The sequence below is a fragment of the Tasmannia lanceolata genome, unplaced genomic scaffold (genome assembly GCF_043159265.1).
Source record: "Tasmannia lanceolata isolate RefF3 unplaced genomic scaffold, GAP_Taslan_0.1 ptg000019l, whole genome shotgun sequence".
Taxonomy (NCBI): Eukaryota; Viridiplantae; Streptophyta; class Magnoliopsida; order Canellales; family Winteraceae; genus Tasmannia; species Tasmannia lanceolata.
The window spans coordinates 25,033,434-25,057,537 of NW_027518696.1; the positions used below are offsets into that span (position 1 = coordinate 25,033,434).

General features: G+C 43.5%; 1 protein-coding gene across 1 annotated transcript; it reads left to right on the forward strand.

Annotated features, from left to right (window-relative positions):
- Positions 1–12,637: 12,637 nt before the first annotated feature.
- On the forward strand, positions 12,638–13,135 carry LOC143852437 (uncharacterized). The gene has a single exon (XM_077361819.1). It carries the CDS (start codon positions 12,638–12,640, stop codon positions 13,133–13,135), a length of 498 nt encoding a protein of 165 aa, XP_077217934.1.
- Positions 13,136–24,104: the final 10,969 nt, after the last annotated feature.

Here is a 24,104-nt window from a genome sequence, read left to right on the forward strand (position 1 = left end):
TTTGTTTTGGATCACTTCGTAGGACCCCCCTTATTGATGAATATGGTTTATTTTAATTGGGTATTGGACCCTTAAGGTGAATTTGAAGAGAAACGTATCCGTCGTTGAGGTAAGCAATAACGTACTACTTTGGGTGAATTGTTAGCCCTATTTGATTTGAGTACTTGTGCCATAGATCAGTAATTTGATATATCCGTGTTCTGTTCATATAGTACCTTAGCCAATATTTGAGTCTAGCATGCTCATCTTCGTAACCCTATGAGCTTCCGTTCTGTCTTGACTATGTTTATTACTCATCAGTATGAACCTTTGAAACTTTGAGAACCATTATTCAGATTACCTTACATCTGTATGGAATTTTGGCTATTTTCTGTTGCGGACCTTAGTTTCATTATCTGTTCTGGATACTTCTGTGAAGGCTTGTGTTATTTCTGATACCCACCGTGGGAGTAGTACTCTGGATTTCTAATACCCACAGTGGGGGTAGTATACTAGACTTCTGGACCCTACCATATGGCGGTGAAACACTTGGCCCTATCGACAGGTATCTGAACATTGGAGGAACTAGTTCCAACACCGTGGGCAGTCTATGTAAGCAATAGCGTGCCTTCTAGACCAAGTAATTAGAGTATCTTGATTAAGTAGCTAAATCTATTTCCTAAGTTTTGGGGGTTGCGGATCAACTAGCCCTAAATCCCAAGACTTCCTCTGATCAATCCCTTTGCATTATCTTCTCTAAAACAGTGAGAATTGGGTGTTTTCTTGACCCCCAATTACCAAGGATTTTCACAATACATGAGGATTTCAACCATCTCTTCTTCCCATCCCTTCCTCTTCCTCCTCAAATCATTCTATCTTCCTATTTCCCTCCAATCGGATTATGTTTAGAGTTCATTTCCGAGGGAAATTCGAATTGGAAATGAGGAGGGAGATGGTGTGACCACAACTCTTAGTGTGTTTGCGACCACTATGTCACATTCAATGAGGATTGTTGTCGCAATCCCTCCTTATCTCACCCCCAATTCTTGAAGAAAAGGAATCCAAATTCCATGAATTCCTCTCCTTGGGATAAAATTTTTATTAGCAACAGAGGTCGCACCCCATAGAGGATAAATCCAATGAGGACTTAAACTTCATGCTCTCAGAAAATGTGACGGCTGGTCGCAGGGACCAAAGGTCATGCAACACCTTGGTTGTATTATTGAGAACTGTGGTTGCAACTCTCAATATAGTCATTACATCTTCCTGACAGCAATTTCTTCCCTCTGGTTAAATTTATTCCCTAATGGCAAAATTAGGACATGGAGACCGGGTCTTTCGTGTAGGAATGATGCCTAAAACCTCCCATGTAGCTAGGCAGCACACCCAATCAATGGGAACGCAGATTGAAGCTAAATAGTCATACATGGGTCCTAGGTGGAGACTCTAGTCAAATCCCCATTGGATACAGGTCCACGTGCTGAAAGATGTGTATTTCACCCTCTGATTTTCAAGTCAAGGGGTAGGTTGCAGTAGCATAAGACGAAGAAAGGAAACTGCCAAAAAGAACAATGAGAATAGTGCCTGAGTGGGAGCCATTCCACCGTAATAATTTCTATATATGTGGGCGTCAATTGTGCCGCTAATGTAGGTGTTATAAAATGGAATGTACCTTTGAAGAAAAACCTGCGGCCGAATATATTAGAATTTCCCCCTTTTGTGTACTATGCATTGGGTTCTTTTAATGTTGAATGTGGAGGATAAAAAATGAGTTTTTCAGCTCATTGAAGGCTCCATTCCTTCGTTATGCCCAACCAACTGTACGTACATAAGTTCCAATTTTACATGTAGAAGTTATTTTATACCTTATGTCAGTTTCGCCTTAAAGATGTTGCAACTAATTAGTAGACCGACTATTTGAAAAATTACTTTGAAAGTTGTGGGGTAGAGGATGCGTCCCAGTGGGAAACAAAGTTACATGAAGATTGCCCCTCGCAATAAAATCTTAAGTGTTGACACATCTTATACTATTGGAATATCTATCAATTGTGATGCATGTTACAAACTTCTTATAATGATTGATGCAGCTAGCTATGACTCAGATTTTTGTGATAAAATGTAGCTGAGTGTCTTTTGCAAATACGGAGTTGGAATTTACTCAGAACAACAATCCCTTATTACGTAGCCAATTCACTTACCAATTAATATCTAAATCTGCAGATTAGGTTCTTTGTCAACATTTCAGGTATACATCCATTTTTCATTTTTTAGTGTTGTTTCTTTTGTTTTGTCTCTCTTCTCTAAGGTAAATGACTCTAGTTTTCTTCCCTTTTTTTTTACCATGAAATCTGCTCTAAAAAAGACAACAAAGAACATAAAAGCATGCTAGATAATATATAAAATGGGAGACTGATGAAGGAGATAGGGAAAATAATTTATTGGGATTTGCTACAGACCATTGCAGAAGGCATTTCGCAGATCGTCGGTCACATGTCAGACCAGCTACCTCGTGAATGTTGACAAAATCTGCTGAAAAGTGAGCCTCTAGGCTGGTCATCTGCGAAATGCCTTCTACGATGGTCCCTAGCAAATCCCTTATTGTGATGTATTGAAATGGGACATGAATTCTAAATTCTTCATTATAAGTCTTTATTCTTTATTGTAATTATTTTTTATAACCACTTGTAAGTATTTACTGAAATCCTTTATTGTAATTCTTTATTCTTTATTGAGTATAAGTGAAATATATTACTTTGTAAAAGGGACTAGTGGCAAAGTCACGACCCGACCTAAAGGCCCAACAGGTGCAACGTGCATGCCAAGTAGAACCTTACAAGCACGCAAGGTTAACATGCTCAATTATTTTTTGCAATTAAATATCTCCATAAATAAATTAAATTCTCATAGTTACAACCCTCCAATCCCTCAATTAGGGGTGGCCAGAACCGAACCAGAACCGAAGAACCGACCCAGAACCGAAAAAAAAACCCGAACCGAATTGGGTAAAAAAAATTTGGGTTTTTGGGTCGGTTCCAATTATGAAGAACTGAACATTTTCCGTCCGGTTCCGTGTAAATTTTATTTGGTTCGGTTCCAGAACCGAACTCTTCTTTAATTGTTTATTTATGGTGGGCCCAACATAACTTACTATTTAAGACTTAAGTTGAGAGAGATCAATTCCCGATGAAAATTTTCATCTTTCAAAAACAGAAAAGACGAAAGTAGAAATTAGAAAACCCACAATTACAATTTCACAAGTCACAACGTCTGTTACTCTGTTTTCTAGGGTTTTCTAGGGTTTTCAAGTTTCAACTTTTTTTCTCTTTTCTATTTTCGCCTCTTCCACTTCTCCTCTCAGAAAGAGAAAAACCCAAAAAGCTTTTCTAGGGTTTGTTGGCTTCCCTCCTTCTCCGATCATCCCAGCATCGCTCCGGCCCGATTTGTTCACGCCGTCGAGCTATTGGGTGAACATGAGAGTAGGCTTTTTGGTTCTCTCTCTTTTTTTACACTTGATTTCTTGTTAGATTCATTTTAACTATGAAGAAAATAATTTTAATGGGTTTTTGTTTCTTGTTCTTTATGGTGGTTTTACACTTTTACGTTTTAGAGGCTACACCCAAGTCAGTGCTTGAGCAGTTGAGCTCATGGATGTAAAAGATTTCACGACCTTGATGTACCTTCCTTGTATATGTATTTCTTGATATGTTTATGCATCCCTCGATTGTGAGAATTTATGTCTCTTTACAACCCTTGATTTTGGGATTGGATTTTGTAAACTATATGTGGGTTTACACATGAGAATATAGAACAGTTCTTATCAAATTTTGGTGTTCTTCTACCCATCTACTCAACCATGTCAACCAATAGTTCTGATGTTTCGGAAAATTTTCCATTAGAGACTCTTGGTCATTCATCAAGCAATTCCCTCAATGACAACTACAATAGTCAGTTCTACCTTCATCCGGCCGATAATTGTAGAAATATCCTTGTCTCCATGCTTCTTGATGGTGACAACTATCAGACATGGAGCAGGGCTATGCAAATGGCTCTCATAGCAAAAAAAAACAAACCTGGGTTTGTTGATGGTCCATTCCTGGCTCCACATTGCGACATCCAAAATCTCCGAGATAGCATTATTTACTCTGATACTTCAGCTGCTGTTTGAACTTTGAACTGATCTTAGTGAGCATTTGTGCCAAGGGAATGCCGCCAATGGTTATATTGTATTCGATGTGATATCATCAGTCATCATCAAAGAACAACTTTCTATTTCTGCCTATTATACGAGACCGAAAGCTCTCTGAGACGAGTTGTCTTCCTACCTCGTCCTCCCTCCTTGCCTATTATATCAATCACCTTGCTTTACCTTGTAATTTTCTATATTTCTTTATATGTCTATGCATCCCCTGATTGTGGGGATTTATATCTCTTTGCATCCCTAGACTTTGAGATTGGATTTTGTAAACTCTTGTATAAATATGTACGTTTACACATGAGGATGTAGAACGGTTCTTATCAAATTTCTCATACCGGAAATGTGAAATCCCATTTACAGGTTAAAAAAATCCTTTTTTTGAAGTAATCTCTGTTGGGTTTTGTGAATTGTGATCTTGCATTCTTGCACCAAAAAGAAGATATGGATTGTACAAGGGAAATGATATCACCCACCCTGCTGGCTATTCCCCCCGCCCCCTTAACAGTTTCTGTTAACTTTTATGAAGGGGTGGAGAACCCCCCTTAACAGTTTCCATTAACTTTTATGAAGGGGTGGAGAATCAACCGTTAACTCCAAAGGGGGGGGGGGAAGCATAAAAGTTAACGATTTCTGTCAAGGGGGGGATATATCACTGCCCTTGTACAAACAGCAAAAAAAAATAAAAATTAACCATTTATTTTCTTTTGGTTAGTTTTTTGAAGCATACCCATTTGCATTTCTACCTTGAGACCTTGAAAATTCAATTGCTTATGAAAGGCAGAAAGGGTCTGAAACCGAGCCATCTTTTTCCTGTTTTTTTTTTCTTGTTTTTTTCTTCCATGAATTTTTTTAATGCTTGCCAAACGTGCCCTGAAAGAATAGTAAATGAGATTGATTTCATTTCTAGATTAACAAATAATTAATCCTTTAAATATCAAATATTTAATTTAATAATTAAGGGTCTCTTTTGATACCACTAATATCTGTTTTATTTACAAATGAGATTCACTTGCAATGTTGAATGCTTGCCAAACGTGCCCTGTTTCGAAAATATTCTTTTCCCTTTCCCAGGCCAGCTAAAGAATGTCAATGAGTTATTCTTCTGATACACTCCCGTCGTTGGTGGTCAACGACATCAACAACAATGATATTGACATTGGCGATGAAGAACATATGTCTATACCTCCTTCCACTTCCACTGTTCCTAATGAGGAAACTGAAAATGCAAGTTTCGCTGCTGCTACTTCGACAATGAGAAGCAGAAAATCGCAGCAGCCAAGATCCGCTATTTGGACTCATTTTCACCGAAAACTGAAGCCCAACGTAGATGGTGCTACTGCTGCTGGTGAATCTTCACTTGATGGTTTGGATATATGCAAGTGCAATTATTGTGAGAAGGAGTACAAGTGCAACAGTGGCGTTAACGGGACTTCATCTTTGTGGAAGCACTTGAAGGTTTGTAAAAAGAAGCCGCAATCTTTAGCTTCCAGTGGTCAATCACAATTGACCTTTTCCAAGGATAAATCTGGTGAATCTTCATTAACGACATGGAAGTTTGATCACGTAGCTATTAAGAGGGAAATTGCTTTGTTGATTATGGAAGGTTCATATCCATTCAATTCAAGGTTATTTTTCAATTTAATTTAATCATGTTGATTGAATATTGACAATTGGTTATTTGGTTTATTATGGATAGGTGAACTTCCATTCAAGTTTGTCAAACAACCGCGGTTCCAGAGCTTATGCAAATTACTACAACCGCGCTTCATCCCAATATCGAGGCAAACATGCAGGAGGGAGGTGGTAAATTTATACGAGGGTGAGAAATGCAAGTTGAAAAGCTACTTGAGGAGCAATAGCCAAGGCATTTGCATTACCACGGATACATGGACTAGTAATCGAGGTACGAGTTTCATGTCCATCACGGTGCATTTTGTTGATGATCAATGGAAGTTGAATAAAAAAATTCTCAACTTTTGTCCTATAATCGATCACAAGGGTGAAGCTATGGGGAGAGCCATAAAAAAGTGCTTGAAAGAATGGGGGATCCGAAAAATTTTGACTTGTACAGTGGATAATGCTAGTGCTAACGATAACATTGTGAGGTGGTTGAAAAGTTCATTTTCTAGCATATTAGGAGGAGAGTTTATGCAAATGAGATGTGTTGCGCATATTGTAAATCTTATTGTTTGTGATGGTTTGAAAGAGTATAGGGTCTCAATTGCTAGAATTCGTGAGGCGATTAAATTTGTGAGAGGTTCATCTAGTAGGACACACAAATTCCGGGAATGTGTCGAAATGGAAGGAATACAAAGTAAGAATCTATTGTGTCTGGATGTGTGTACCAGGTGGAACTCCACTTATTTTATGTTGGATGCTGCAGAAAAGTTTGAACGTGCATTTCTTAGATTTGAGTGTATAGAGCCTCAGATTAAGATTGATTTAGAGGCGAATAATGGAGTAGGTACGCCTACTTCATCTGATTGGGTTGCAGTGAGGAGAATAGTGGCTTTTCTACGACATTTTTATGAGCTCACAAACAAGGTTTCGGGCACTAGTTTTGTCACTTCATCCAATTTCTTTCAGGAGTTGACTGTGTTGTATGATGTGTTGTTTGATTGGAAGAATGGAAATGACCGTGATATTTCTTCAATGGCAAGCAAAATGATAGAAAAATGTGACAAGTATTGGGGTGGGTATTCGAGTAAGATGAACAAGCTACTTTTTGTAGCTGTTGTAATTGATCCACGATACAAGTTGAAATATGTTGAGCTTGCGATCAAAGAAATGTACCAAGGAGCAACTGGAGAGGTAGTTGCGGAGGTAGTGAAGGGTTTGACGTATAAATTGTTTGATGAATACAAAAATACTATCTCACCAGCTACCAGTATGGGTCAAAGTTCTAGTTTGCCTGAAAGAGTGGTTTCGGATGAACTTTCAGCGAAAGATAGATCAAGAGCCAAGTTTAAAAGATTACAATCTCAGGTTGGAGGTGGTGCAAATTTAACTGACCTAGATAAATATTTATCTGAAGGAATTGAAGAGGTGGATGAGAACTTTGATATACTGAGACGGTGGAGTTTTCACAGTGCTCGATTTCCTGTTTTATCGATGATGGCTCGAGATCTTCTATCTATACCAGTTTCCACAGTGGCTTCTGAATCTGCTTTTAGTACTGGTGGACGAGTGCTAAACCCCTTTAGGAGTTCTCTAACTCCTAAGATAGCAGGGCACTCATCTGTGGATCGGATTGGGTTCAACCTTCCTCTAGTTCGACCATGAACATGGAAGAGGAAGAGTTAGAAGAGCAGGAAGTGTTCGAAAAAGATGAGATGATATGGACCTTGCTTTACTGCTTTGCTAATATATCTATCAATTGCTTGCTGTTGTCACTAGTGGCTAGTGCTAACTAACAATTGCTTTATTAATTTCAGAAATTGCAAAGAATAACAAATCGTGATCTTCTGTTTTCATTCTATGTTGCTGCCTGCCTGGAATAGGTACTTAATCATGTTTCTGTCCATTAATAACTCTGTATGATTTAACTTCTATTGTTCGATGTTGCTGCTTGCCTAAAACCTTACTTAGGAACTTTTTTGCTGCAGGAGGAGGAGCTTGCTTTTTTGTGGTTTGGATTTTGGAACTTGGCTTGGAAGTTGGAATTTGATATTATGATGAGACATGACTCTGACTCTGTAATATTTTGTTTTGAGATGATATGGACCTTGCTTTACTTTTTTCTTTTGTGGTTTGGAACTTGGTTTGTAAGTTTGAATTTGATATCATGACTGTAATATTTTGGTTTGAGATGATTATTATGGATGCAATCATGCAATGCAAATACGCAATGAAGTAATTATAAATATATTAATGAAATCTTTTAGGATTAATTATATATACAGGTACATGATCAGATCTTCTCTTTTGTATTTTTGTTGTTGTTGTATTATTGAAGATATCTGGTGTTGTATTATTGTTGGTGTTGTATTATTAATAATTGCACAAACCCTGCTTGTCTTTCATTATTTAAACAGTTGTCCCAGGTTACCAAAAAGCTCTCATAGGCAATTTAAAGAGAAGATCCCATAAACAGGTAACCAAAAAGCTCTCATAAACAGTTGTCACAGTTTACTATGGTTCCCAAAAAGCTCTCATAAGCAATTTAAAGAGAAAAGATAAGCAGAGTTAGTGCAATTTTTGAAAGATAGTAGTGCCAACATCAATAGCCTTTTAAAAACATTATTCCAAGTTTTAAAGCGATTTGCTAGGGACCATCGAACAAAACATTTTGCGGAGAGGCTGTGCCATTTTTAAAATAAGATAGTTAATCAGATAGAACCGAAGAACCGGATCGGACCGAACCGATTATTTTCGGTTCGGTCCGGTTCGGTCCTACTATGTACTACGGTTCGGTTCGGTCCTACGGTTCATGGAACCGGGAACCGAGAACCGAAAAAAAAAGTAACCAAGGACCGAGAACCGAACCGGTTGGCCACCCCTACCCTCAATAACTAATATCCAAACCCATGAAATTAAACCATTAAAATTTTCCCTATTGTACTCTCATGTCTCAAATAAAAATAGCAAAGTCAAATAACTTAAATTCCCAAAGTGCTAATCTAATTCAGAACTCCCCTTGGTCCCACCTGATGGGGTATAAAAACAGCAGCCAATCAGCTGTCGACACGTGGCCCAGGATGGCCCACCGCCAGCCCAACTGCTGCACAGGGGCAATATGGTAATTACCTCAGAGTAGGTAAACTCGAACCTATAACAGGCCGACACCTGTCCTGGGCCACCCTAGGTTTCCCTCTATAAAAGGGCCTTCAGAGCTCAAATCAGGGGGTAATAAATTTCGCACCCACCACTCTTAAAAAAAAGCTCTGCACTCCTGCTCATACTGACTTGAGTGTCGAAGGGTCTGTCCGGAGTACGACTTCGGGTTGGTCTTCTGACCTTGTTTGCTCCTTGCGCAGGACTCAACTCCTTAGTTCCTTCACTTCGGCTCCTCGGGTCATCCAGCTCAGCTCTGACGTCACTGCCGTATCTGGTACCGATTTTAGGTCTAACAGATTGGCGCCATTCGTGGGACAATAAACTAAAAGTTGTTCAAATCCCCTTACAAAATGGCAGGACGGAGGAATGCTCGGGTACCAACCATAAGAACTACTCGAGCCGTGCTGCCTCGCAGGACCCGGAGTGAGCGAATTGCCTCGCAGGTGGTGGCTGCTTGTGCTACAGCGGAGCAAAGCCCACCTCGTTCGGAACATCTCAATCTCGCGCCCACTCCGGATCAAGTTCAAGCTCTCTTTCAACAAATGACAGCTCTTGTTGGTCAGTACCAACAACTGATCTAAGCGCCTCCCCAACATCCTCCAGAAGCTCCATGACCTGTACAGGAAAGGTCGAATACCCACAGGGGAGAGTCGGCGCGCCACGTTGAAGACTGGATTCACCACTCCACAAGGCAAGTCCATCGCTCCAGAACCAGGCATGCCCATACAGAACCTCACCACCGCCGGAGGTCGCGGTCCCGCTCTGCACAGATGCATCGAGCCCAGGAAGAACACGCACCGCAAGAAAAATCCCGGCCTCGTCGAAGGAGTCTGGAAAGTCAGTCCGGCTCAGCGGCGAGCCCATCAGTGGAGAGAAACAGGTCGTTGGACCGACCAGATCGTAGGGCTGATCCGATGCTACGAAGGATAGAGGAAATTGACCAGGGGAGAAGAGTTCGTAAGGTGGCTGACCAGAATGATCTCTAAGGGAAATAAGAGAGACAAGTCGAAGTACTGTCGGTTCCACAGGGACCACAGTCATGACACTGACGAGTGCTGGCAGCTTAAGGAAAAAATCAAGCTGCTGATTGGCCGGGGCTATTTGAAAAAATATGTCCGAAGTGACGGCCACAGGAGAGAGCACAGAGAGGAGAACCCCCAGGGCCAGAGCCCTCGACGGTCACAGCCGCCCCCTGCCCGAGGTCAATCTCCCCCGCCATCCAGTCCACGACCAGAGGCACACCGATCTCAACCAAGGGCAGTCATCGGCACCATTATGGGCGGACCGGCCGCTGGGGGCACGTCGTCTGCTGCTCGAAAAGCATATGCACGCCTAGTCAACGCCGTGCACACATGTAGCAAAAAATGAAGACAGAGAATGAGATTTCCTTTTCAGATGCGGATCTCGACAATTTGATATTGCCACACGACGATGCCCTGGTCCTGATGATGCTCGTTGCAAACTGGGAGCTAAAGAAAATCCTTGTCGACAACGGGAGTTCGGCCGATATCCTTTACTATCATGCTTTCGAGAGAATGATGATAGGTGACGACCGTTTGAGGCCGGCAAACTCCGATCTGTTTGGTTTCTCAGGGGAAGTCGTGAAAGTGGCCGGACAAATTGAACTCCCAGTCCTCGTCGGAGAGCCACCCTGTCAGGCCTTCGCGATGGTCAATTTCCTGGTAGTGAGGGCCACTTTGGTCTATAATGCTATCTTGGGACGACCCGGCCAGAACTTGATCCGCGCCGTCGCTTCAGCGTATCACCAAAAGATGAAGTTCATAACACCAAACGGCGTGGGAGAAGTCCGGGGAGATCAGCCACAGTCCAGGGAGTGCTACGCAATGGCACTCAAGGGCAAAAATGTGGTGGAATCGCTGCCAATTGAGCTATTCGATATGAGGGATGAGGCCCAGGGGACTCAGCCCGCCGAAGACCTCATCTCCATCCCTTTGTGCAAAGATGATAATGAAAAAGTTGTTCAGATCGGCTCCTCTCTAAGCAGCAGCACCCGGCACAGCCTCACCCAATTTCTTCAGGACAATGCAGACGTCTTTGCATGGGCTCCCGTTGACATGCCCGGCATTGACCCGGAGGTCAGCACGCACAGACTTGGTGTTGATCCAACCTGCAGGCCGGTGAAACAGAAAAGAAGACACTTCGCCCTCGAAAGGCGACAGGCGATAAAAGAAGAGGTGGAGAGGCTCTTAAGGGCTGACTTCATCCGACAAATCCAATACCCGGACTGGTTGGCAAACGTAGTCCTGGTGAAGAAGACAAATGGGAAGTGGAGGACCTGCGTCGATTCACTGATCTGAACAAAGCCTGTCCCAAGGACAGCTATCCGCTGCCAAAAATCGATCAGCTCATTGATGCCACCGCAGGTCACGAACTACTGAGCTTCATGGACGCCTTCTCCGGATACAACCAAATAAGAATGTATGAATTAGATATACCGAAGACTTCCTTTGTGACGGATCAGGGGATGTACTGTTACCGTGTCATGCCCTTCGGCCTAAAAAATGCCAGGGCCACGTATCAGAGGCTCGTGAACAAGCTCTTCCAGAATCAGATCAGCCGTAACATGGAAGTCTACGTACATGATATGCTGGTCAAAAGCCAAAGTGTACAGGATCATATGTCTGACTTAAAAGAAACATTTCAGGTCCTAAGAGAGCATAACATGAAGCTCAACCCCACCAAGTGTACTTTTGGCGTCAGCTCGGGAAAGTTCTTAGGGTTTATGGTAAGCCGAAGAGGGATAGAGGCCAATCCAGAGAAGATCAAGGCCGTGGTGGAGCTCACTCCACCGAAAACAATCAGAGAAGTGCAGCGGCTAACGGGAATGGTGGCCGTACTAGGGCGCTTCATCTCAAAGTCCGCCGAGAGGTGCCTGCCTTTCTTCAACGCCGTCAAAGGAATCAAGACAGCTCCTTGGACAAAGGAGTGTCAGAACGCGTTCGAGGAACTGAAGCAGTACTTGTCCTCCCCACCGCTTTTGACAAAATCGGAACCGAGGGAAGAGCTGCTCCTATACTTGTCCGTGAGCCCCATGGCTCTAGTAGCCGTCCTAGTTCGTGAAGAATGCAGCCAGCAAAAATCGGTCAACTATGTCAGCAAAGTCCTGCATGATGCCGAGATCAGGTACCAACGGGTAGAGAAATTGGCCTACGCCCTAATCATGGCAGCCAGGAAGTTGAGGCCGTATTTTCAAGCCCATACAATAAAGGTCCTGACCGATAAGCCTCTCAGGCAAGTTCTCCATAAGCCGGACACCTCAGGACGACTCCTGAAATGGGCCGTGGAGCTGAGCGAATTCGACATCCAGTACATACCTAGACCAGCAATAAAAGCTCAAGTGCTGGCAGATTTTGTGGCTGAATGCACAATCCCCCAGCAGAGCACTGAACCAGAAATTGTCCCAACCCCGGCTGTGGAGGAAAAAACCACAACTGAGGAGTGAATAGAAGATGGGACTGAGGCAGAAATCATCCCCGTACCAGCAGGACAGGATCCATCGACCACCGAACCGCTCTGGGAAGTGTACGTGGACAGATCTTCGAACAAGGGTGGCTATGGAGCGGTTTGATTCTCACCGGGCCCGACCACTTCACTTTAGACTACGCCCTGAGGTTCGGATTCCGCGCATCCAACAATGAGGCTGAGTATGAAGTCCTCCTCACGGGAATGAATCTCGCAGTCCAGACCAGCGCCCAAAGGCTGAAAGCATACTCTGACTCGCAGCTGGTTGCGAACCAGATTCAAGGGGTCTATGAGGCCCGCAACGAGCGTATGATCAAATACCTCTCCAAGGTCCGCCGGTTATCCAGCAAGTTCAAAAGTTTTGAGGTCATTAGAATCCCCAGAACAGAAAACACGAAAGCAGATGTGCTGTCTAAGCTGGCCGTATCCGAATACACCACCCTCAGGAGTATATGTATGGAGTTTCTACAGAAATCCAGTATCGAAAATGAGGCCGCCGAAGTAATGCAGATGGAGCACGAGTCCTGCTGGATGGACAAAATTATTGAATACTTGCATAGCGAAAAGCTTCCCGAAGCCAAGAAGGAAGCCCGCAAAGTGATCCAGAGAGCAGCCCGATTTTCCCTCGATGGTGAGAGCCTGTACAAAAGATCGTACACCCTCCCATACCTGAAGTGCCTCCGACCAAGCAACGCCGCATAGGCCCTCCAAGAGACGCACGAAGGAATTTGTGGAGAACACCTAGGGGGCAAGGCCCTGGCAATCAAAATGCTGCTGAGAGGCTTGTACTGGCCTACCTTAAGACAAGACGCACTGAGCCTGGTCAAGAAGTGCGAGAGATGCCAAAAGTTCTCTCCTACCATCCACCAACCTGTTGTCTCTATGGCCCCGATTATCAGCCCACTCCCCTTCGCAGTTTGGGGGATGGACATCTTGGGCCCCTTTCCATCGGCCTCCGGAAGGCGCGCGTTCGTAGTAGTGGCCATTGACTATTTCACCAAGTGGGTGGAGGCGGAACCTCTAGCCCAGATCACAGAGCAAAACGTGCAGAACTTCTTCTGGAAGTCGGTTGTTTGCAGGTTCGGGATCCCCTGCGTCTTGATAACAGGCAACGGGCGACAATTCGACTGCCAGAACTTCCAAAAATTCTGCTCTGACTTGAAGATCGAACAGAGATTTACTTCAGTGGCTCACCCTCAAACGAATGGGCAGACAGAAGTAACGAACAGGATCCTACTGCAGGGGATAAAGAAGCGGCTGGACGAAAAAGCCGGCCGGTGGGCAGATGAGCTTTATCATGTCCTGTGGGCGTATCGTACCACCCCGCGCACACCAACGGGGGAGTCACCATTCAACTTGTCCTTTGGGACGGAGGCCGTAATACCAGTCGATGTGGGCGCCCCGTCTCCCAGAGTCACCAACTTCAACGAGCAGCTCAATGAAGATGGGCTCCGTGCAAATCTCAACTTACTAGAAGAAGCCCGGGAAGAGTCCCGAATCAGGGTCGCCACCTACAAGCAGAAAGTGTCCAACTATCACGATTTGAAGATACACCCCAGAGAATTCCGAGCAGGGGATCTGGTCCTAAGGAAAGCTGTTATCTCCCAACCCAAAAAGGTCGGAAAACTCTCCCCGACCCGGGAGGGGCCGTACCGAGTGATAGAGGTGATTCGCCCGGGAAGTTATAAGTTGGAGACGCTGGAGGAGCACCTATTACCCCATGCTTGGAACTCAAAGAACCTCCGAAAATACTACCAGTAGTAGGCCACCCAACGTGAAAGTCACTATTGTAAATATATATCGAATGTGAATGATAGATAACTCTTTTCCAAATCTCCTCGCGCTACTTGGAAACCCAGTTCACTAAAACTAGGGTACTCGGTGCTTGGTTTGCCACGGCTCGTCTCCGCAAAGACCGGGAGCACACTCTTGGTCCGGAACAAGCCCGGACAGAAAAACCAAAGCTACTTGGAAACCCAGTTCACTAAAACTAGGGTACTCGCTGCTTGGTTCGCCACGGCTCGTCTCCGCAAAGACCGGGAGCGCACTCCTGGTCTGGAACAAGCCCGGACAGAAAAACCAAAGCTACTTGGAAACCCAGTTCACTAAAACTAGGGTACTCGCTGCTTGGTTCGCCACGGCTCGTTTCCGCAAAGACCAGGAGCGCACTCCTGGTCGGGAACGGGCCCGCGCAGAAAAACCAAAGTTACTTGGAAACCCAGTTCACTAAAACTAGGGTACTCGCTGCTTGGTTCGCCACGGCTCGTCTCCGCAAAAACCGGGAGCGCACTCTTGGTCCGGAACAAGCCCGGACAGAAAAACCAAAGCTACATGGAAACCCAGTTCACTAAAACTAGGGTACTCGCTGCTTGGTTCACCACGGCTCGTCTCCGCAAAGACTGGGAGCGCACTCCTGGTCGGGAATGGGCCCACGCAGAAAAACCAAAGCTACTTGGAAACCCTCGCTAAAACTAGGGTACTCGCTGGTCAGTTCACCTCGGTTTGTTCCCACAAGGACCATGGTCAACCGAAGCTCGAAACTCCTGTCTGGAGTATTATCGACCCACAGTATAGAATCAAACAGTATTAGCCAGAAACAGACAAGTGGAGAATGGGTGGACAACAAAATTTAATTTCCATTCATGATGTAGGACCTCGAAGGGCCATTACAAAAATAAGGCCTCAAAAGGCTGTTACAAAAGTTGGGCCTCCAAAGGACCATTACAAAAAAATCAGAAGAGAAGAAAGAAGGGGAGCTCAAGGCACCCCATGGCTGCCACCCCGTGATGGGTGTGCCTCTAGGACCTCTGCGGCAGCGGTGGTGCCCGGCTCGTCATCATCAGGCGCCAAGGGGTCAGGAAGAACTAGGCCAGTCAGGGTCACGGTCGGATTGGACGCCTTGACTTGCTCAAGGCAATCAAAGAATCTCACCTTGTAGGATTCGTTGGACAAACTGATAAGTTCGTCCTCTTTCTTCTGTACAGCTTCCTCGACGGGCGCTTCGACAGCCGCAATCTGCCTCTCCCGGGCTCTTTCCCTCTGTGCGTTGAGAGCCTCGGCGGCCTTCTGCTTATGGGCGACCAACTCCTCCTTGAGCCGCTGATTTACCGCGTCCCTCTCTCCGATGGACCTCTGGAGCTCCTCTGCTTCCTTCATCAGCTGGCCGCTCTCCTCCTCGGATTTAGTTATTGCCTCGGAGAACTTCTTGCTCTTCTCCCGAAGATCGTTGTAGTACAATCCAATCTGCAGGCGAACAAGTGTTAACATGAGGAAGCAAAACAAACGACAAAACAAGCAGACACACGGGCTATCTTACCTGGTAAAGGGAAGAAAATATGGCCTCGTCCGCCGCAGCTGGAGGTTCATTTAGAACCTGAAGCTTGTCCTTGCCTAGCAGAATCTTGCTGAGGAGCTCCGCCGCTACCCGCCTCTCACCAAGGCAGGAGTCATTTTTTTGACCGGCCCAATTAGGCCGAAAAATGTTGTCCCCAGACCTAGCCGGGGGAGGAAGGGCTCCAGTGGATGTTCCACCAGACTTTGAGGACCCTGCTCCCCGGCCGTAGGTACCGACCAACTTCACTGTAGTCTTGGCTTTGGGGGGCGGCGTGTCCTGAGGTGGAGCAGGACTTGAAATCTCCACGGCTTTCCTTTTCTGGCCCTGCTAGGCCCTTCCAAAGGCTCCTTGCCTCACTTTCTCTATCTTTGATTGTTTCTGCATCTCTGAAAGACAACATAGACGAACAAAACCGGTCAGAAGCAAAAAAGGAGGAAAAAGAGTTTAAAAGCAGGACTAGCCACATACGTGCCGGGGTCGCAGTACTAAGGCCAAGCCCAACCAGAACCGCTTCCACAGAGAATTCCGCACAATAGATGAGGCCCTCACGGACCAGGGCGAGCGTTCTCAAATCCTCGCCCTCAAGGAGCGGCTTACGGCTCATCACAATTGTATCTGGGGTGTCCCACTTCAGAGGAACTAGCCAGGACTCGGTGGACTCCCTGTCCTCGACGTAGAAGAACTTGTTCTTCCATAAGTGTATGGAAGAGGGAATGCCAGTGATCATTTTCACCTCTGGACGCTGGCTAATGTAGATCCAACCCCCGCCCTTATGCCTCTTCAAGTGCGCACACGCGCGGACTAACGACACAGACAATGTCCTTTGAAGCCGGCCCTGGACGAGGTACATGAACCCGATCAGCGTCCTCCAGGAGTTCGACGCAACCTGAGCTGGAGCTAGCCCGTAATATCGAAGGACCGCGGCGAAGAATGGGTGCAGAGGAAACCTGAGCCCGGCCCTTAATGAATCATCGTATATACAGACGTCGGAGCTCTCGTTGCAAGCCCTATCTCCCTCTATCGCCGCCCTCAGCCCAAACCTTGGGGGAATAATGTACCTATCCCTAATGCCTCCCAGCCTGGACTCATCAAGGATGTTCTCCTCGTAAAGAGCCTGGATGTTGTACTGGGGATTGGCGTCCATTCGGGCCCTAGCTACGACCTCAACGGCCCGGCCCGGGAGGAATGTTGTGGACGCCTCTGCGGCGTCTGTACCAACACTCGCCTCGGCTCGGAGATAACTATCCGTTGGAAGCGGGGTGATGTTCAGATCCAAAATCACCTCGTCCTCAATCACCCCGTCCTCACTATCTACGATTTCTACACTAACATCGGGACTTACCATTTTTGGCCCAAGAGTCCTGGTCGGATTATTTTGGGTCCTCTCTGACGAACTAGACCCTGAGCTACTGGAAGAGGACTCCCCTGAACCGGACCCCGACCCGGACTCAGAGCTAGAGCTACTACAGGACATGAACGCAGGAAAAGAAACGAATAAGAGACGCGCTCAAGAAAATTACCGGTCCGAACAGAAGCTGCTAATCCGCGAGACGATCACAGCCACGATCTACGCGAGCCGAACAGGCAGAACAAGAAAGCAGAAAGTAAAAGGCGAAAGTAAGGTGGTTCGCATTTATTGAAGGGCACGCAATTCGAGGGCCCTTGTATGGTGCCACATGCCTTTCATTAATGACAGACACACACTTCGAGGCGTAAGCAAATACGCGCGTATCTCCAAGAAGCTAAAGGACATCTGTAAAGTGCTTGTGTACAGATTAACTCCTAAAACGGTTGTGTCCGTCCAGAAAATCAGTCTGGCTTGGGCCGGACAGGATATGGCGCATTCACTAAACGACAGAACTCAGTCCGGCCCAAGCCGGACAGGATATGGCGCATTCACTAAACGACAGAACTTAGTCTGGCTCAAGCCGGACAGGATATGGCGCAAGTCGCTAAACGACAAAACTCAGTCCGGCCCAAGCCGGACAGGATATGGCGCAAGTCGCTAAACGACAAAACTCAGTCCGGCCCAAGCCGGATAGGATATGGCGCAAGTCGCTAAACGACAAAACTCAGTCCGGCCCAAGCCGGACAGGATATGGCGCAAGTAGCTAAACGACAAAAATCTGTCTGGCTCAAGCCGGACAGAATATGGCGCTATCACTAAACGACAAAATCTGTCCTGCCCAAGCCGGACAGACGGATTCAAAGGCTGGACAGACGGAATTTCTGGACTGATTTCTTGGCCGAACTGACATAATTTCCTTACTGATTTCATGGCCGGACTAACAAAATTTCCGGACTGATTCTCAGGCCGAACAGACGAAATTTTCGGACTGATTTCGCAGCCGAACAGACGAAATTTCCGGACTGATTTCTTGGCCGGACTGACGTAATTTTCGAACTGATTCCTTGGCCCAACAGACAGATTTTCTGGACTGATTCAAAGGCCGGACAGACGGAATTTCCAGACTGATTTCTTGGCCGGACTGACAAAATTTCTGGACTGACGTAATTTCCGGACTGATTTCTTGTACCAACAGATAGATTTTCCGGACTGATTCAAAGGCCGGACAGACGGAATTTCCGGACTGATTTCTTGGCCGGACTGACAACATTTCCGGACTGATTTCTTGGCCGGACTGACAAAATTGCTGGACTGATTCCCAGGCCGGACAGACGAAATTTTCGAACTGATTTCGTAGCCGCAGGCCGGACAAACGGCTTCGCCGGACAAACTCCCCCCGATCAGGAATGTAACTCACCACACTTCCCCAAAACACTACAATGACTTGGAGAACTGGGGGGCAACTGATGGGGTATAAAACAGCAGCCAATCAGCTGTCGACATGTGGCCCAGGATGGCCCACCGCCAGCCCTACTGCTGCACAGGGGCAATATGGTAATTACCTCAGAGTAGGTAAACTCGAACCTATAACAGGCCGACACCTGTCCTGGGGTAGGTAATCCAACCACCCTAGGTTTCCCTCTATAAAAGGGCCTTCAGAGCTCAAATCAGGGGGTAATAAATTTCGCACCCACCACTCTTAAAAATAAGCTCTGCACTCCTGCTCATACTGACTTGAGTGTCGAAGGGCCTGTCCGAAGTACGACTCCGGGTTGGTCTTCTGACCTCGTTTGCTCCTTGCGCAGGACTCAACTCCTTAGCTCCTTCACTTCGGCTCCTCGGGTCATCTAGCTCAGCTCTGACGTCACTGCCGTATCTGTTAGCGATTTTAGGTCTAACACCACCCAAAATCAACTTAAAGGATATGAATAAAATAGAAACCATAAGTGAGCTTCCAGTAAGTAATATAACAAATCCCTAGTTGGGTCTAAGCAAACCACAAACACAAAGGCTAAAACTGGTGTTTAAACGGTACAAGATAACAGATGACTGGGTACAAAGCAGATTATCATAAATTCTTATTTTCAACAAAACTGAAAAAACCAATGCAGAGTAAATGATAAGCATATCCAAAACTAATAATCTCATGTTCATAGGCTTTAGATCATATCACGGCAACACAGGGATAAGAGGTACCAAAGTACCAGATACTACTATTAAGCAGACACGATGGGCGGCCCAAAGTACAACACAGAACAAAAACTGCTATTGTGCCGGTGGCATGGATCAAAACCGTTTTCTCATATTACAAGTCAACAGGGTTAATGTATCACTTCCTATTGGAAGGATCAGAGTAGATCATAGGCATCACGAGATATAAACTGAAATCCAAATAAGATAGTTTTCCCCAGTCATGGTCACAAAACATAAACGGAGCTTATTATAATGCCGAATGGATGCAGAACATATGTTGAGACTAATCATAAATATCAAATGTAAGAAAACATATTCTGAAATTAATCATAATCACATATCAAGTTCACAACATGAGTTAATTTAAACAAATGAATTCTTTTGGTAACATTTCAAAATATCAAAGCAGTTGTTCCGAGTCATCACCATCTAAATGCCACAAATAATTTGAAATCATTCGCTAAAAGTCACGAAAGGCATGGAAACACAATAATTGCAATCTTCCAAACAACAAATGCTAGACCCCATTTCATTGAATAGAAGGATACCGTAGAAGCTCCACAAGAATCTCAAAGTTTTATAAAATTCACAGGTACTTATCTTAAAACAAGTATACAAGTTTTACAAATCGCAACAGGTAGTTTTCAGGACAGAAAACAACTTAGTGCCATATTACTTACCTGGAACACTAATCACAAATCCCTCGAAAACTCAAAATCAGATCACCTAATATCCAAAATTACCCAAAGATCAGGAATATATCCTAATATGCACATACGAGATGTCATAGATGTAAGAAACATAATAGGAAGAAAACTGGCCGAAAACGAAGCCCTTTGGATGGTTGACTGGCATAGGCTACGGTGTGGATCAGATCCAACCTTTTAGCATAATAGATTTATCGGAAACCAAAAATAATAGATTTATTGCCATCCAACCTTTAAGCATCCAAAATGCTCACCTTTTATTGTGGTATAGTTCTAATAAGAAGCCTCATCCTCATGCGATCTTGCACCAAAAGGTGTTAGCATGGATCCGTTGCAGATAATTTGATTTTGTGAGTTTAATGATTAGGTTTATCATCAATTCCCATTGATTTAGAGCTATCAATAGAGTTGATCTCCAATATCGGAAATGCATACCAAGAGATTAACCAAAAATAATATACAAATCAAGCACCACCACAAAAACTTGAATAACATGAACATGATCCAAAAGGATAAAAAAGATTGAAATCTTAATCAAACAAGAACATAATACCAGGAATAATCCTACTTATTGAAATAGGGATTGATAAAAATCTTTCCCAACACAATAAGGAACTTAAATGAAAGAACAAGCTCACTGAAACAGGCTAAACAAATCTTGATAACAATCTTTCTCCACAAAAAAATTATCAGCAAGAATAGTCCCGCTCGTAGGAAGTAAAAAGGACTAATAACAATCAAGAAACTCTAAAAGTAATGGTAATCTTACTGAACCAAAATGGATCGAACAAGAAAAAGATATTTGTTAATAACATTCTTGATAGATGTTGATAACAACAAGAAAAAAAGCTATGCAAATAGTCAAATAAGGAGAAAACAACCCTAGTTTTGTGAGACATTAGCCACCATACCTTGGATAATAATGTTGTCTTTTTCTTATAAAAGACAGTATGTAATTCAAAATTACGAAGAATGTCTTTTGTCATTTTGTTGTTTGTCTCTTTGTAGCTCACTTTATGTGCTTTTAACCTTTGTGAGTTTTCTAGCCAAAATTTGAATCTCTCTGCAACTCCCTAAAGTCATGTGGGAATCTTTAGTCCTACATTGGAAGTTTGAGAGGAGGACAGTGGGTATATATACACTTCCACTTCTCTAGTCTTGTGAATGACGAGAGGAAGGGTCCTATGCACATGAACCACCAAGTGGACCTTGTGGGCTTTTGGCTATACCACACACGCATGCTGCCCGGTCGGGCATGGCACAGCTGGGCATGCATGATTCGATGCCTTTTCTCTTTTTCTATTCTTAACTTTGCCGTTTTTCTCCTTTTCTCTCTTAATGTTGTCGTAAATAGGTCAATAACATCACCGTTATTTTGAGATTAACGTCGACGTTAAGTGGCTCTTTTGTCCGCGGAACGTTATGGCGGAAAGGATAATAACGGCGCCGTTTTTCATACCGTTATGAGTTTATCTCTTTTTACCGTTTGAGATACGGTTTCCACGTAATTTAGTGGACCGTTTCGGAAATGCCTTTTGTGCAATTAATTACTAACATTTCTCATTATTTCCGTCTTTCTATTTCTATAAAATAGGGTTTAGAATAAACAGAAAGATATCCTTCTGGAAAAAGACTAGCAGTTTTTCTTCTTCATCTCTCTGGTTCTATTGTTTTCGTTTTTCTCCTCCTAGTTTTCTGATCAAGGCATTTGGAAAATATAAGGAAGTTTGATAGGCGTCCGGGATACATCAGTGCACGCCCCTGGAGTGAGAGTTGTTATATCCTGAAGGCATACGCCGAGCACGGTTTCAAATTTCAATTTTGGAATGCGTTTCGGTCCTCATCAAAACTGAAATTTTGGCTGAAATTTGACACACCATTAAAACTACTATTTTATTTAATACCAAATTCCAGCCGAAATTAAGGAAATTTCGGCCGAAATTTTGAGAAAATATTAAATAATTAAAAAATTGAGATTTTTGGTTGAATTTCCTTAAAATTCAAATGAAATTACGAAATTTCGACCAAAATCCTAGAACGTTTTGGGTATTGTATATTTCAGTTTCGGGGTTGACCGAAACAGATTTCTGTCGAAATTTAAAACCTTCACGCCGAGAAGCCTATTTGCACCATTGATTCGTCATAGTGGGGCGAGATTTAGCTTAAGGACAACGAATTGATTTCGCACCTCAACACCTTAAGGACAGTGAATTGATTTCGCACCTCAACTCGATGAGTGATCTCTTTCTCTGATTTGTTTATAGATATATTTATACTGCATTTTCACATCTGTTTGGTTTCATCTATTGCGGCATCTCTTATTTGCAGTTTATTTTGAATCCTAAAATACAGATTTACACACCACATCTAACAAATAATAGATGCATAAATGAAGGACTTAGTTGCTTTGTGAGAAAAAATGATCCAAAGAGATTATGCAAGCCTAAAAAATCCATCCAATACATTATCAACAACCAAAATTACTGATAATTGGTCCTACGAATGGGAAGAACCCAAAAAACATGACAATTGATTGTAAAAGCTTTGGAATTGAAAAAAAAAATTCTATATCCAGAACCAACATCCAAAACATCCCACTAGATAGAAACCTCTTTTCATTCAAAAGGGATTATGCTAATTCTTATCTTGCTTGATGTCAACTAGAAGCAAACTACTGCATAGATAATAGAAACTATAAAGATGGTAGAAGAATAGAGGCTTTAATACAATATTACTAATAGAATTAATCCGTACTACGGGAAGACAAAGATGAAGAAGGTAAGAAGAGGAAAAGGAGAAACACATGAAGGAGAAGAAGATAAATTTGGGGTGAAAATACATATGTTTACAAAAGACCACTTTTGCCAGGGGCGGAGGCAGGGACGAGCGGGGGGCAATTGCCCCTCAAGAAAATCTATAAAATCATATCCTTCTTTTAAAATGCCCAAATTACCCTTTGCCCCTTTTATTACCAACTGACCTTCTCTTTTTTACAAAATCCGATCCTTTCTTTCTGATTTCCAAAATCTTTTATACGGAAAATTGTAAAAATCATTGGTTCTCAACGACTCTCTACGACAATTTGATGACTTCCATTCAGATTTTAGGTTTGCTCTCAACTTAATTCTCAATCGCTCCCTCCCTCCGTCTCTCTCTATCTCTATCTCTATTTTTCTCGGCCTCTCTCTCTCTCTCTCTCTCTCTCTCTCTCTCTCTCTCTCTCTCTCTCTCTTGTTGTACCATGTAGGAAATGAATCCCACACCCATTAGAAGGAGTTTGGTAGAGAGATTATGGTGTTCAGATAATTTCACGGTCCCCTTCTCCCGACCCGACATTTTCGAGTAGAAGAGCTCAATGCAACATTAGAGTCTTAGAAGATTCTAAAAGCCTAGTTATTATTTATTGATTCCCAGTTACATGACATCACAGCCGAAATACCCAAAATGAATTTTTGTTTATGGGAGGGTACTTTATCCCAAAATTGGAAATTAATTAAAGGATAGTTTCCTGGTTATATTAAATTAGGGCTACTTAATTATAACAATTAAGGATTCTTAATAAGAATCTATAAAAACTCATTAACCACAACCTTAAAGAAAAACTAATCATAGGATAAACGTGTGGAGAATTGCAGGAGAAAATGTGTAGAGTTTGGAGAGGAGAAATCATTTTCTAAGGTATGTGGCTAGATTAAGTTTTAATTTACATAAGTTTAGTCCCTGATTTCTCCATATCTTGTGTAAGTTATCATTAAGATATTGAGTTTTGAAGGCTTTGATCTAGGGTTTGTGATTTGGCTAGAAAAGATCCCCATCCAAAGAAATTTATCGAAGATTGGATGGGAGATTTATGGTTTAGATCACAAACAAGAGATCCAACCATGAGTTCTCATAAGGAAATTTGTTTTTGGGAAGAAGGACTGTTAATTCTAAATAGATTAAGGGATTGAGGGTTTTCGATATGATTTTCCAAGAATTCCATCAATCTTTTAATGTTTTAATAACCCTAATCAAATAAAGTATTAAAGAAGGAATCAAACCATGTGATTTGAGGTAGTTTGGAGGTGAGATCATAGGATTTTTGAGAAA